The 14,146-nt window shown below is 39.9% G+C and overlaps 1 protein-coding gene across 2 annotated transcripts in view; it reads left to right on the forward strand.

The window, feature by feature from the left end:
* The window catches only part of col2a1b (collagen, type II, alpha 1b), a 45,299-nt gene that overhangs the window by 13,935 nt on the left and 17,218 nt on the right, over positions 1 to 14,146 (forward strand). For both annotated transcript variants that reach the window (XM_079266147.1, XM_079266148.1), the window contains 22 exons: positions 458 to 511; positions 1,392 to 1,445; positions 2,487 to 2,540; positions 2,627 to 2,680; positions 2,961 to 3,005; positions 3,127 to 3,180; positions 3,422 to 3,466; positions 3,656 to 3,709; positions 6,406 to 6,504; positions 6,759 to 6,803; positions 7,287 to 7,385; positions 7,522 to 7,575; positions 7,908 to 8,015; positions 8,318 to 8,371; positions 9,590 to 9,688; positions 10,798 to 10,851; positions 11,848 to 11,946; positions 12,245 to 12,298; positions 12,794 to 12,847; positions 13,250 to 13,303; positions 13,531 to 13,584; positions 14,073 to 14,117. In XM_079266147.1, the coding sequence (XP_079122273.1) occupies positions 458 to 511; positions 1,392 to 1,445; positions 2,487 to 2,540; positions 2,627 to 2,680; positions 2,961 to 3,005; positions 3,127 to 3,180; positions 3,422 to 3,466; positions 3,656 to 3,709; positions 6,406 to 6,504; positions 6,759 to 6,803; positions 7,287 to 7,385; positions 7,522 to 7,575; positions 7,908 to 8,015; positions 8,318 to 8,371; positions 9,590 to 9,688; positions 10,798 to 10,851; positions 11,848 to 11,946; positions 12,245 to 12,298; positions 12,794 to 12,847; positions 13,250 to 13,303; positions 13,531 to 13,584; positions 14,073 to 14,117 (1,386 nt within the window). The remainder of the gene's footprint in view (positions 1 to 457; positions 512 to 1,391; positions 1,446 to 2,486; positions 2,541 to 2,626; positions 2,681 to 2,960; positions 3,006 to 3,126; positions 3,181 to 3,421; positions 3,467 to 3,655; positions 3,710 to 6,405; positions 6,505 to 6,758; positions 6,804 to 7,286; positions 7,386 to 7,521; positions 7,576 to 7,907; positions 8,016 to 8,317; positions 8,372 to 9,589; positions 9,689 to 10,797; positions 10,852 to 11,847; positions 11,947 to 12,244; positions 12,299 to 12,793; positions 12,848 to 13,249; positions 13,304 to 13,530; positions 13,585 to 14,072; positions 14,118 to 14,146) is intronic.

The following is a 14,146-nucleotide window of genomic DNA, read 5'->3' on the forward strand; positions in this document are numbered from 1 at the left end:
TAAAGTGACAAACATCTGGAAGTTGTACTCAGGATTTTCGGAGAGGATATTGATGTATTTGTTCCATCTTTTTGGTCTAATCTCGCCAAGAAATCCTGCTGATTCTGATCTCATTAAGAATCATTATATTGTCATTATTGTCTAGGAATGTCATTACCGGTACTTTGATGTGCTTTTATACACAGGCTCACAGTAATCAGAACACAAATGTCATTGTAATTTAGATCAGCAAGATAATATCATTTTGATCAATGTCAGACAAAACTGCCACAACTGTTAACACATTGTTAATGGAAGCTTCTGTCAACGAGTGTAAGTCAGCGCTGTTTGTAAAGTGAGAGAGAGCAGGAGCTGTCACCACACGCTAAGAATGAGTCTGAACGATGTGATGTTGCCCTCTGTTGGTCGTGAATGGGAACTTGTGTCTCACCTTTGCGTGTTTTCTCTTTACTAATAGGGCCCCATGGGTCCCCGTGGCCCCTCCGGACCTTCTGGAAAACCTGGAGATGATGTAAGTGTGTCTGTCGCAACTGTGTAAAACTGTTAACATATTACCAACAAGTAGGAACTCTGACAAGGCTGATACATAGTGAAGCTTATTTAGTGGCTATATCCTCATATCATCTGCTGTGGATGTAAAATATCAATGTCCTCTAAATTTGACCTGACCTTTGACACTTAATATTTATATGAAACACATTTGTATTCATTTGTTTTAAGGATACAGTCATAGAGTACAAATAACAGTGTCTCCATTATGAATTGACGTTGGTCTCTGTTAGCTCCTCATGTTGTATTTTTCCAACTAAATAATTAGATCTTACTGCCTTTGTATCTGAATGTTTTTCAACTTTTACTGCGATACCGCCATAGAAAATACACAATTAAAAAATTTGGAAATGTATTTTACATTGTACTGTATGTGTTGTTTGAATCAAAGAATAACAGTAACAATTGGACTTTGCAATTGTTGGTGAAACCAACACAGCAACTATGACAGACAACCATCAATGCCATACATTTAGGCCTTTACCATATTCATTGAATTATTGTATTGATTAGACTCAGACTGCATCAGTCAGACATAGACACAATGGACGGATCTTTTATTGGAGCATTTATTTATTTATCTAATTGACATATTGCTTTTTTACCTGACACGGGGATCATAGACTTCATAAATGTAATTCCTACCTTTAGCCACATGATGGCAGCAGACATGACATGTCACATAGTGTCCACTAGGAGCACTCACTCCCACCATTGCATCAACTACATTAAATATACAGCACCATATTTTATTTCTAAAAGGAGCACTTGCATGAAATTCATGAATTCACCTCTTTTTTTTTATATGTTCACATAACTTTTCCTCTCTGTTTCTGTTTTAGGGTGAGGCCGGCAAGTCTGGTAAATCAGGCGACCGTGGACCTGCTGGACCTCAGGTGAGATTTCTCAGCACTGGACATTTTGGTAAAGAGGAGTCTCACTCACTGCAAGGTTGTATTGTGGGTCTCTCTTGTGATCTACAAGCAGCCTGATTTGGGGAAACTGCATAACTTTTATCTGAACTGAATAGTGACGCTGTTACTTCAGGATAACGTATTCCATTCAAACTGACAATGTACTTTTACTTATAGTCGCTTTACATTGATTGTACCATAAAGCAGCTATCCTCTCACTAAAACTGATGATGGATCACTGTGTCGACGGAGCATTTCTAGATTGTGATTAGAGAGTTCATATCTGTAAATTACTTTAATGGTAATTACATTCTGAGTTGCAGATGGAGTCATTTATCATCTCAAGCCAAGATTTAGCGCATTTTTCTTTTTGGTCTGAGGATCCCATGTGGCTAATATTAGTTGGAGCCAAAACTGAACTATAAAAGTACATTTCAATAGATAACCTAATTTAAATAACTGCTTTAAAACTTGTTTAATGTGTGGGGGGGAAATCTATCCTGATGTCATCTGGCGCCCACTCAGTGAAGGACATCTTGTTAGCGACATTATTTTATACTTTAAGCTTCATCTTCTTTCCCTCTGCTGGGGTAGGCACGCCTAGCTTAACCAATGGCACACGAGCAATAAGTCTGCAAGAGTTTTTTGGAATAGTGCCCTCTTATCCACATGCCAGATTCACAGTCAATGACAGTTGTGTGGCCTGTTATTTACTTTATTGATTTTTTTCCCCCACTCTTATTCCGCAAAGACCCACCCTACTCTGCCTCTGACTCTTCGCAGAATTTGTTAAGTTAATTGCTGACGAACAACATTGTTGGTAGGGTTAAGATTTCAACTCAAAATGACATATCTGTTGGAGATTTAAATGTTGATGTTGTATTATAATTAAACTTAATTGTAACCATGATGTTGATATGATACCCCGATTACCAAAAACATTTTAAAAAGGGCACTTCATATCAAAAAGGTGGCTTACTGTTTGTTAATCTCCTGCATCATCTCTCCTCTTGCATCACATAGGGATCTCGTGGATTCCCAGGAACTCCTGGCCTGCCCGGCATCAAGGGACACAGAGTGAGTGTGTTGGTCGACTTTTAATGATTTACAGGTTAGGTGGTTGTTTATCGTTTTCCTAACTGTCCCTCTGCTGTTTCTTCTAGGGTTATCCAGGTATTGATGGTTCAAAGGGAGAGACTGGATCTGTTGGGTCCAAGGTGAGATTCTTTTCTTTGCATGTACGCACTGTTTTCCAGTTAATTAAGGCACCGCTTCACTGTATGTTTATCTGGCGGTGGCGACCAGAGTAAAGTAGATACAGCATAGCAAAATACTCTGCATAATACTATATCATCAGCAACAATTGGTAGGACATTATATTTCTTTGATTTCAGCGAGATTACAGGAAGAGTAGCTGTTGCAAAGATGAATAACAGACTGGCTTTATTTAAGGTTTCCCTGCTTTACTAACAGCCAAACATCTCTTCCTCTCTTTAGGGAGAGTCTGGTGTTTCCGGAGAGAATGGCGCTCCTGGACCGATGGTGTGTAATGCTGGACATCACAAACACAGCATGTGAAAACAAAATCGAAATATGTACAAATCCAGTCTCTGTTATAATGGTGAACTAAATAAAAGTCTTCTGCGCTCCTTCACCTTCACAGGGACCTCGTGGTTTGCCTGGTGAGAGAGGCCGTCCTGGACCCAGTGGAGTTGCTGTGAGTGTCGTCGTTTTATCTCAAACGTATCATCTGATTAAAACCAGATGGATTAGATGCTTCACTTTGCTTTATTAGTGTCCACAACAGAGTTAGGCGGCATATTCTTAGTATTAATTCAAAGATAAACTCATTATGTCAGTCGTAATCTTTTACTCCCCTGTACCAGTTTCCTGATTTGAATAGCTTGTGTAAAAGGAATTCATTATACTATATCCTAATAATATGTTGTTTATTTCAGGGAGCACGTGGAAATGACGGCTTGCCCGGTCCTGCTGGACCCCCAGTAAGTGTAATTTTCAGTCTCATTTAATTTGTTTTCATAATTTTGTTTGAAATTTACTGTGTATGAAATCCATCCCCACCTCTCCGCACACAAGCCTCTCTGCAGTAGGAAAGCAGTCTCTACACCTCTACACCTGGATGTGTCAGTTATTAATAGCTGAGCTGACAGAATGTATTTCCCTCTCTGTAGGGCCCTGTCGGCCCCTCTGGATCTCCAGGCTTCCCTGGCTCTCCTGGTTCAAAGGTAAGACAAAAAAGTTACCAAAAAATGACCTTTATTTCCTCCTCATCTTCACCTTTGTTGTGTTATTCTGCCAGTGAGTAAGTACTATGTCTCTTCCTCTGGATGAAAAAAAAACGAACCTGCATAACTGAACTTCCAACCTCTTACTTTGGATTTTTCTCTCTACAAAAACAACGTTGCGTTTAGCAGGTGCAAAAAGATGGTTTTGTGTATTCTATGTTGTTAGAATAAAAAACTTTCTTGAATCACAGTTAATATCTCCGAAAATGGCGGTACACAGCTCAGGGAGGATTTTACGGGGACAAGTTGAAACGCTGAAGTGAAATCTGAGACAGCTGCTCTGCATTGAAAAGTGCTTTAAGCCGCCATCTGTGTGGAAAATTAGGGAGGAGGGGGTTTTAAAGTGTTATTTTCCTTCTCCCACTCCCTCTCACTCTCAATTTTTCTTTTCTCTCTGTGCTTTGCGTCTGATTTATCCCTCCTGTATGGCAGACAGGCTCAGCTCTGCGCTCGAGGGCCCAGGGCTGGTGGTTTGCTTTCTTCAAGCCCTTTGATAGTTTGGGAATTCTTTTAGGAATTACAAATGGAGTATCTCTTTACAAAATCCAGGAGTTTCCCGTGAAGTAATCAAGGCAAGCTAGGCTCAAGATGTGAAAATGTGAAAATGTGAAAATGTGTGTCTATGTCTCGTGTCAGTTTACATCCATAAACACTTTGTTTGTCTGCAGGAGAATCTGTAGACCTGTGTGTGAATGTGTGTCTTTGTCTGACTTTAAAGTATTCTAGGAAGTGTCCCACGCTGAGGAACGTTAAAAATCTCACATTACTTTATGTTGTACCTTCAGGATCCTGAGAGTTCATTAAATGCAGCCTCGTTTTAGTCTTTTCCTCTCTGAGTATTATAAGAAAGGCGTTGAAGTTAAAAAGGTCCCAAGACTAACACAGTAAAAAGCTAGCTAGACAAAAACAACATACATATCTGAACCTCGACTGAATAAACCGTGCTCCTGAACTGAAAAGATCTAACCCAGACAACTTTCATGAAGTGCCATAAAACTGTCAGACTTCCTTAATTTGTCCCCTTTTTCACCTTCGTTTCAGATCGAGTACAATACAGCATGCCATGACAGCAGGCTTTGGAAAAATAAAATTGTATTAAAAAAATGTGTTGCTGAACAACAATCTGCTTTTAGGTTTCTCAAATGAATATGCAATGTATAAATTCATTTTAAATAGCTCTTATTATGCGAATAGTGTCTGTACCGAGTTGATATATTTGGTGTCTATGCTCTTGCCTCATCAGAACACTGCTTACTTAGAGAATAGAGATGGACCTGAATCCATCAACAGGCTAAGAGGGAGAGGAAGAAAGTGACACGTTCAAGTACTAGGCAATTTCTTATCATGAAAAGCAGCAGATGACAATGCGTATAAGTTAAAGGTTTGCAGTAATACAATGCATAAATCATAGAACTGCACACTTTAGATGTATGGTAGGCTAAATAGTGTATGAAGAATAACAAATCAAGATGTCACATGAATCTCTTAAACATTACAGGTGAAATGAGTCTCTGTTAAGCTGAATATGAAGTGTGTGGAGAAAATGTTTGTGATAAAAGCCTTGTGTGTTTCCTGTCAAGCCACTGTTACAGAGAAGTCATTAATAAATGGGCTGTGAGCCGGACAAGAGCGATGTGAAGTTCAAGTTCCCAAAACAACAGCGCCAAAGAGGATATTAAGACACAAAACAACTGAAACCGAAAGAAAAAAATGTCTCAGTAAATACTTTAATCTAAATCATTTATATCGATAGATGACAGCTGATGAGACATCAGAAGCAGAAAATATCACCCGAAGTATAATCTGCAGCCAGAAGCACACAAACTACGGCAACACAGAGCCTAAAGACATCAACTCGTGACGTTCGATACAAGTTCGATACACGTTTGATACACGTTCGTAATGGAAAATAGCAATACTTAGCCTGGTGAAGTGAAGGTAGATGTCATGTCAGGTAGATAGCAAATTGAGAGCGGTGAACAGAGTCGAGGTCTCGGTGGGAGAACTGATTATTTTCCCCTCGGTTTAGCGAGCAGTTTTGTTCAGCTGTCAGATAAATGTAGTGCAGTAGAAGTATACAGTGGCATACAAGTAAAAGAGCCTACTCAAGTAAAGTACAAGTACTTCAGAAATGTGCTTAGGTACTCTGTTATTTATGTCTTGTTACAGTTAAAGCAGTCTACCATTAAAAGGTGGATTCTAGATCTTACTAAGACAGCATTTTCATATTTTATGCTATTTATACTCTTCTGACTGCACGATTACAGCTAATGTCACAAGTATGTTAAGAACACTTTCAAACTTTCTATTTTTAAGTTAATCAATCTTATTGGATGAGTTCATCTTTCACATATGTATGCAGGTTTTTGTTTTGTTTTTTTGTTTCTGTTTTCTAACATAAAATGTACACACAAAATTTTGTTACGGCAATTCTTTTTGTATTTCTACCTTTAGGGTTGTGTTTATGTTCCTTAAGCCTTCCCTCGATTCATGTTTGAGACTATTTGTCTGAGGGATTTGACTGTTTTATTTTACCTAATTGCCAATTGTGATGTACTTAAACTTCCCAAGATCTTTGCAAACATATTAATTCAATGACTTACCGTGTTTCCTGTTCTCTCTCTTCTGCTAACCAGGGAGAAGCTGGTCCTACTGGTGCTCGGGGTCCTGAGGGTGCTCAGGGATCCCGTGGAGAGTCTGGGACTCCCGGCTCCTCCGGACCTTCTGGCGCTTCTGTAAGTGATGCTATGAACACGTATGTGAAAGGAAAAATGTAGAATATCAACTATAGCAAAGCATTACTGAAAAGGAAATACCTGTTGTCATCTGAATTTCAGGACGTATTTTGATGCTGTGTCAACTACTGTATTTAGTGTGTTTACAGGTCCGAGCTGTAGAAAGGCTATTTAGGACAAGATATTTTAACATCAATCAGAACAATCACTGAATCAGGGCCAGTTATGATTGCTTTGTCTCTTTAAATCCACAGGGAAACCCTGGTACTGATGGTATCCCTGGATCCAAAGGCTCATCTGTAAGTATAAAACTGTTGACCTATTTCAAACTGACTACCACTGACTGGGTATTTTCATATATGATGTTATGTATGTGATGTTTTCTCACAGATCTCGCTATCACTTTGACAGAAGGCCGGGACACAACATTTGACGAAATTCTGATTATGAAAAACTGGTCAGCCAAAATCAGAGGCGTTTTAAGAATATTTGCTTCATGAACAGCATAAATTCCCTTTTGAGTTTTCTTCCGCATCATGAAAAGTTAATACTGCGTAACTCCGTGAGTTTAAGAACATTGCAGTTGTCACCGATGCTTTTATTGTGCAGAATTTATACCAGTTAAACAAACATAGGTCCAGTGTCTTCTTATTTACCATGAAAGTTATACGAAGTAACACTAAGTAAGTGTTACTCACTTGCAGTAAAACCAGTGGTAGTGTATTGTAGACTACATCCATTCAGATGGATGGTTGGCTGACATCATGTCTCTTACTCTGTAGGGTGCTCCTGGTATTGCTGGTGCTCCTGGATTCCCTGGACCTCGTGGACCTCCCGGGCCTCAGGGAGCAACTGGACCTCTCGGGCCCAAAGGAACATCTGTATGTACTCAGTGAATCTCTCAGTTTAGGTCCAAACGTCCAAGTTTATTACCAGTTTGAGATTTATATTTGCTGCTCATTTCATACTCCAAATAATAACCTCTCTCTTCCTATCGATCTGTCTGTTCTTGTTTAGGGAGACCCAGGTATCCCAGGCTTCAAGGGGGAGTATGGACCTAAAGGAGAATTTGTGAGTTTTTCTTTTACTTGTCCCTGTATTCCATGCCTGATTGTTTCCCTAGTCATTGAAATCAAAACATTGATGTCTACTATAGCACAGTATCTAGCCAAATAATAATGATAAACTTTTAAGAGCAAGTATTTTGAATAAGCAGATTATAGGTACTTCAAATGAGTTGATCTCAATGGACCTAGTACTTCTGAGGGTTTCTTTGAGAAATACAAAACATTATCAACAAAAAGTGATGTGTGTTTCTTTGTGTGCTGCTGAAATATGATTCCTCACATTAAGTCTTCCTTTCTGCCTGTAATAACATGGTCTGTTGCGGATGTGATTTCCAGGGACCGGTTGGTCTGCAGGGAAGTATTGGCCCACTAGGAGAAGAAGGCAAGAGAGGACCTAGGGGCGAGGGTGGTGCTGCTGGACCACTTGGACCTCCTGGAGAGAGAGTGAGTACCATCTAACTGGTTGAAAACAAGTTATTTTACAGCTTAAGTAAAAGGGAAATGTGTACGTTGTGTCACTGGATCAACGATGAATTGCGTAGGTGTGTATATCGCACATTTAGGCAAAATATTGGTGAGAGTGAAACTGTTTCTGCATTTTTAATGAGGATCATTTTCAAAATGATAAAAATGAAAATGAAACCTTATTTTGTTGGCCACCATCTAGGAACCTGTTTAAGGACCACAGTGAGATTCAGTGACTTAGATATTGTTTTTTATAATTATAATTTGTGTTTTCTGTCTAGGGATCCCCCGGTAACCGTGGTTTCCCTGGTCAAGACGGTCTGGCTGGTCCCAAGGTGAGCATCACTACAGACCCAGTCGTTCCTGAGATATCCCGTTGTTATTGCTGTTGGCACAGAGAATCAGCTCAGAGAAAATGAACAAACCTGGCAGAGGATGATGCTGCAATATTGTCATTGGTTTTTCTTTATATTTTATTTTGTCAACTGTGGTGAGAAAATAACATTTCTGAATAACCTCAATCACAATATTGATCCATATTGTAGCACTCATACTACTTAAATATCCCATCACCATAAACTGTAATTCAATTTCACTCAGTAGCCTTCAAATCCAACCATGGAGAAGATTAGACTTCCACTATTCTAGTCCTGTACAGTAGTGTAGTGTCATCAAAACTCAGAAATAAGTCCTAGATTGTAAGTGTTTGCAGAATTTAAGAATGGACATTATTCTGCTGCAGCACTTTTAAGAGAGCAGAGTCAGCACTCTTTGGGCTTCAAACTGGCCTGTAAACATTACTGTAGGTTCTCCCCCTTCCCAGAAAATTGATCCACTTCCACACAACGTTAAGACTCTATGGGTGGTGAACCTCTGCAGAATAGGGTCAATTGCATGTGACCAACCCACCAATTTAAAACGAACTGGGCAAAAGGTCCTGAAAACTAATAGTTCCACCTTCAGGCACCTTTACAAGCATTAGTGACAATAACACAAACTGTAAAAGATCATATCAATTTAGAAAATGTCTGGTATTAGTTGTCAAGAGACAACAATTCAGTGTATGTTAGGATAATGCACATAGACACTTCTAGATGAAATACCTGATGTAAAACAAGTTGACAAAATGTGGCAAAATAGTGAGCAGAAAAGACAAATGTCAATTTAATACAAGCATTTCTCAAATCAAGTGCAATTTTACTTATTTATTGTTCATGAGAGTGACGGCCAGTGGAAAGAAGCTGTTCCTGTGTCTGGTGGTTTTGGTGTACAGAGCCCTGTAGCGCCTACACTGGTGACCTACATGTCCCAAATTGCCAAAGACAGCATCTCATTTAACATTATCTTCCCCGCACAGTTTCATTTATACCAAAATGAATGTGTCAGACTTTAATCTTCTCATCTCCAGCAGGTCAATGAAACTCCTTCACACCTTTATAAGGGAAACGTATTTCCTTTGGGCTTTGAGAATTGAAGTGATTGACTGAGTGACCAACTCTTTGTTTTATTCTCTCTCTCTCTCTCTCTCTCTCTCTCTCTCTCTCCCATCACAGGGAGCCCCTGGTGAGCGTGGACCCTCTGGTGCCAGTGGTCCCAAGGGTGCCAACGGTGACCCCGGCCGTCCTGGAGAGTCTGGTCTGCCCGGTGCCAGAGTAAGCAATTCCCTTATTCATAGTACCACAGAGATGGATGTTGATGATCTGCAGAAATTTGCTTTAAAACATACTGAATAAAGAAGAAAATAATCTGTGATTTTAGTATCAATACAATACACACAATGCCAGATCTTATCCATTCTGCAGTAATATTTAGCAAATTATTATCTTGCTGAAGAGCTGGGCTTGTCCTAACTCGTTGACAATGCATGTTTTCGTTAATCCAATGGGTATTTAAAATGTTAATTTATAATGAAGAAGTAAGAACATTTTTCTCCGACTACAGCACACAGAGAGGTGGAGTAACATTCTCTGCTCACGTAAACATTACCTCCCATATCTTTACAAAGCAAATATTGTTTGCTGCTATATCGATGTTCTAAATCCCATGTATTGCACCTTTAAAGAGTGAGGCGATTGACTTTTGCCCCTCCTTAAAGTTAGGAGACTCAAAATAGATTCAGAGAAAGAGTCAGAATTGAATCACCAGAAGCCCAGTCTTTCTAACCCCACACCTCAAAATCTTTCTCATTTTTGAACTTATGGTCTTAAGACGCAACTAACACTGACTCAGCTGACACAAGAGTGAATTTATCAGACTTTGCACAGCTCCCTTTGGAGCAACAAAAGGCTTCATACAACTGTTTTGCACATATGCAATAGCTCTCCAAGACCTGTAAACAGACTTTGATGTTTGAAATCGGTGGAATTCCCCTTTAACAAGTTGAAATCCCTATCCCTGAGAATACAGTCATGAATGGTTTCCACTGGACAGCATTTGCGCGTCCCCCTGGAGTGATTCAATTACCCAACAGCAAAAAGAATGTTAGTTAATATTCGTGTACCATCAGCACAGAGGAAGTTTGAAAAAAAAGCAACTATAGGGAACCGAGGCCATTAATGCCAGTTACCTTAAATATGCTCTCATTTATATTTTACATTTCCATCAGTAGGCTTTGAGCTGATGCACACAGAGCCCATCAGAGGTGTAAATTCAGTTTCCCACAGTGCCATATGTTCCCACCTTTATTTAGCATGTGCCTGCATGGAGGGGTCTGATGACTCATGCGGATTTCGTCTGTGTGTCTGTTCTCTTTCTCTGACAGGGCCTGACTGGACGCCCTGGTGACGCTGGTCCTCAAGGCAAAGTTGGACCTTCTGTGAGTGCACTTTTGTTGTAATGCGGTTGTTGCGTCTTTGTAAATCAACAGGAATAATCACACCTCACTCAGAATTACAGGCTGTGCGTTTTTCTTCTTTTTATATTATATTTAGAACAATCAGCGAGAGACCTCTAATTTGATCAAATGTGCTCTCCTAACGTAATGACTCATAAGTGGTTTAATCAAATTGGATCGCAGGAGACGTATCCACTCATCACCCACCGCGCTCTATCGAGTCTCACACACTGTAGATTGATTGTAGATCATTCTCAGCTCCACTTGGTCCTTAGGTTGCTAGACGTGCGCCCATTGTTCATCATTTCTTAACTGAGTGGAAAGTCCTATCAAAATGCTCTTCACTGAAACCTCCAGATACTGAATTGTTTTCAATCGATTGGTTCCTCGTCTTGTCTGCGTAGCTGATGCTTATCATACATCCTCCAGTGCAACCCCACATTTTTTGATTAACATGAATCACTTTAAAAAGGTAGAGCTGCATTTTTTCATATTTTTCATGTTGGTCAAATCAACATTCTTTTCATGTTTGCTGTGACTATGTTTCATTTAAAACATTATGGCTTACTGACATATTAAGCAGGGGTTTCTGAACTGGTTTGTTCTTGGCTTCCAGGCTTTCCTAGTTTAGCCCTGTGGGGTCTATTTATTTATTTAGGAGCAATGAAATTTTAAATAAATTGAGTAACCGTATCCTGGGGCCATGCTGGACATTTCTCTGATAGACCCCCACACCCAATCACCCCTCTCCATTCCACATCCCCAGTATAAATCCAAGTGTGATTGGATTTTCCTCGGCTGGCTCTTACCGCTCACGATCAGACTCATCTTTTTCTGACTGCTTTTTACTCCTCGCAAATGTCATCATGACCACAGTACTTGATGATTTAATTGGATTTCTCTGGAAAAACATTTTGGTTGTCATTTGTAGTTCTATGGGCTCTGTAAAGAAATAATAACATGACTTTACTTGACCAGGGAGGTTCTGGTGAGGACGGTCGTCCAGGACCCCCCGGCCCACAGGGAGCCCGTGGACAGCCGGGTGTCATGGGATTCCCCGGACCCAAGGGAGCAACTGTGAGTGATTATATAAAAAGCATAAATTCTGAATGCGTGAACAAGATAAAGGTGTAATCTATATAGGAGCAAATAATATATTTTGGGCCAATAGAACATGTTTGGTTGTCTTGGTTGATTTATTTTATTTCTTGTCTCTTAAGTCCCTGAATCAAGAATAGAAACTCCACATGTTCAGCAACACCTGGAGTGCTGGTGGACAGTTTTATGCCATTTCACCCACTCTCCTTTCAAAATAGATGCAGAACGGAGCACATTTCTGTGACTAACCGCTGCATTGTGTTTCTGTTGTGATTAGGGTGAACCTGGCAAGTCTGGAGAGAAAGGACTGGGCGGAGCTCTTGGTCTGAGAGTAAGTTATTCACCTTTTCTGCTTCCAAATGGATCTTACAAGTGATGTTATTTCAAAATACAAAAAATGAAAATATCCGTAATCATGAATCATGTTCACAACATAAAACATGGCTTTTTTTGGACTATACAGCTGAACGCAAACACTATTTAAAAAGGAGAAAAAATAGAAGTAGCTGCTGAAGTAGCGCAGACAGTGTGTTCATGATTATTATGACATTGTAATTATTAAACAGATGAAATTGAACATGTTTGATCAGTGTGTTGTTTTGTATCCTCTGACTACTGTGACTCTCCATTTATCAACTATTATTTCTGCAGTTCAGCTTCCACATGAGAAGTTGAAAAGCTTTATTGCAGCTATCAGAAGTATTTCTAGTTAATAGCATCACCTTTGGCCTAACTGTTATTATCTATCTATTTGACCACCCTCTCCCTGCATCTCCTCCCTCTTTCCTCCCTCCTCCCTCCTCCCTCTCTTCCTTCCTCTCCTCAGGGTCTGCCTGGAAAAGATGGAGAAACCGGCCCTTCTGGACCCCACGGCCCTTCTGTACGTACTCTATCTCCCCCATCCCATTCCACACAGCTTCAACACTGATATTATCGTTCCCCTTTTCTCCGTCTGAAGAAACCTTCGGTATCTCCATTTCCCAGACTGCCTCGACGACGATAGCTCTGTCTGGACAGGGGGAAAAAAGTCCTTGACTTAAATGTCTGGACATTGTGAGACGGCATTACTGAAACACAGACTTTCAGCTTGTTTTAAAGTTTGTGTTTCAGTGCGCTAAATAAAAGAAAACATTAGATGTAAGATGTAAAATAAAAAGTGTACTTATCAGAGGTACATAAATGACACATTTAGCTAAATGGTCCCACCATCTAAAACATCAAAGTTGAATGTGGTTTATGATCGATATTGATCGTGAGTATTGATTATGAATTATCTGTTTAGGGCCCTGCTGGAGAGAGAGGAGAGCAAGGACAGCCTGGTCCCTCAGGTTTCCAGGTGAGACTATCTTTACATCTTTAACCTGAAATGGATTGTGAAAGTAAACTAAGCTGTTTCTCTAATTATGGCTACGAAAATCAACTGTTTTTCTTGCTTCATAAATATTCCATCCTACCAACGTGTGCTGATTTATTGCTGTACATGAAATCGTTTTGATTTTTGTTCATTTTCTGACTCATTGTTGGTTTTTGCTGACATGTTTTTGGTTTCTCTTCTGTGCTCAGGGTCTGCCTGGACCTCCTGGCCCCCCTGGTGAGGGAGGCAAGCCTGGAGACCAGGTAAGTGCACCTTTTCTAGTGAACTATAGCTCAAAAAGTCACAAGAACTTCAGTGAAAATACTAGTTCTGTCATAGGCTTTAAGAGCAGAGACCCTAAAAGTAATTTGGTAGATGCTGTTATCTAAATGACTTCACACTACAGAGGCTCCTTTACTCGCAGCAGTATTTTTCTACTAAACTGTTAACGGGGCACTGCTGTAAAAGAACAGGTATGCTCAGCCAACTTACCCAGTATGAATATAGGTTCAATACAAATTAACAGAATTAAGCCCTTTCTCCACCATTTCAGTGGTTTTGAGTTAGTAGTAGTAGTAGTAGTACTTTTGAGGAGTAGCAGTTCCTCTTTTCAAGCATACATCTCATACATACATACATACATACATACATACATACATACATACATACATACATACATACATACATCTCATACATACATACATATACTGATCCTGTATGTCTTGTCTTTGAACTCCTTTTCTCTTGTCAGGGTGTTCCTGGAGAGGGCGGAGCTGCTGGTGCTACTGGACCCAGAGTAAGTTGACAGTCCGTATTTAACTTTGC

Source organism: Melanostigma gelatinosum (assembly GCF_949748355.1).
Source record: "Melanostigma gelatinosum genome assembly, chromosome: 3".
NCBI lineage: Eukaryota > Metazoa > Chordata > Actinopteri > Perciformes > Zoarcidae > Melanostigma > Melanostigma gelatinosum.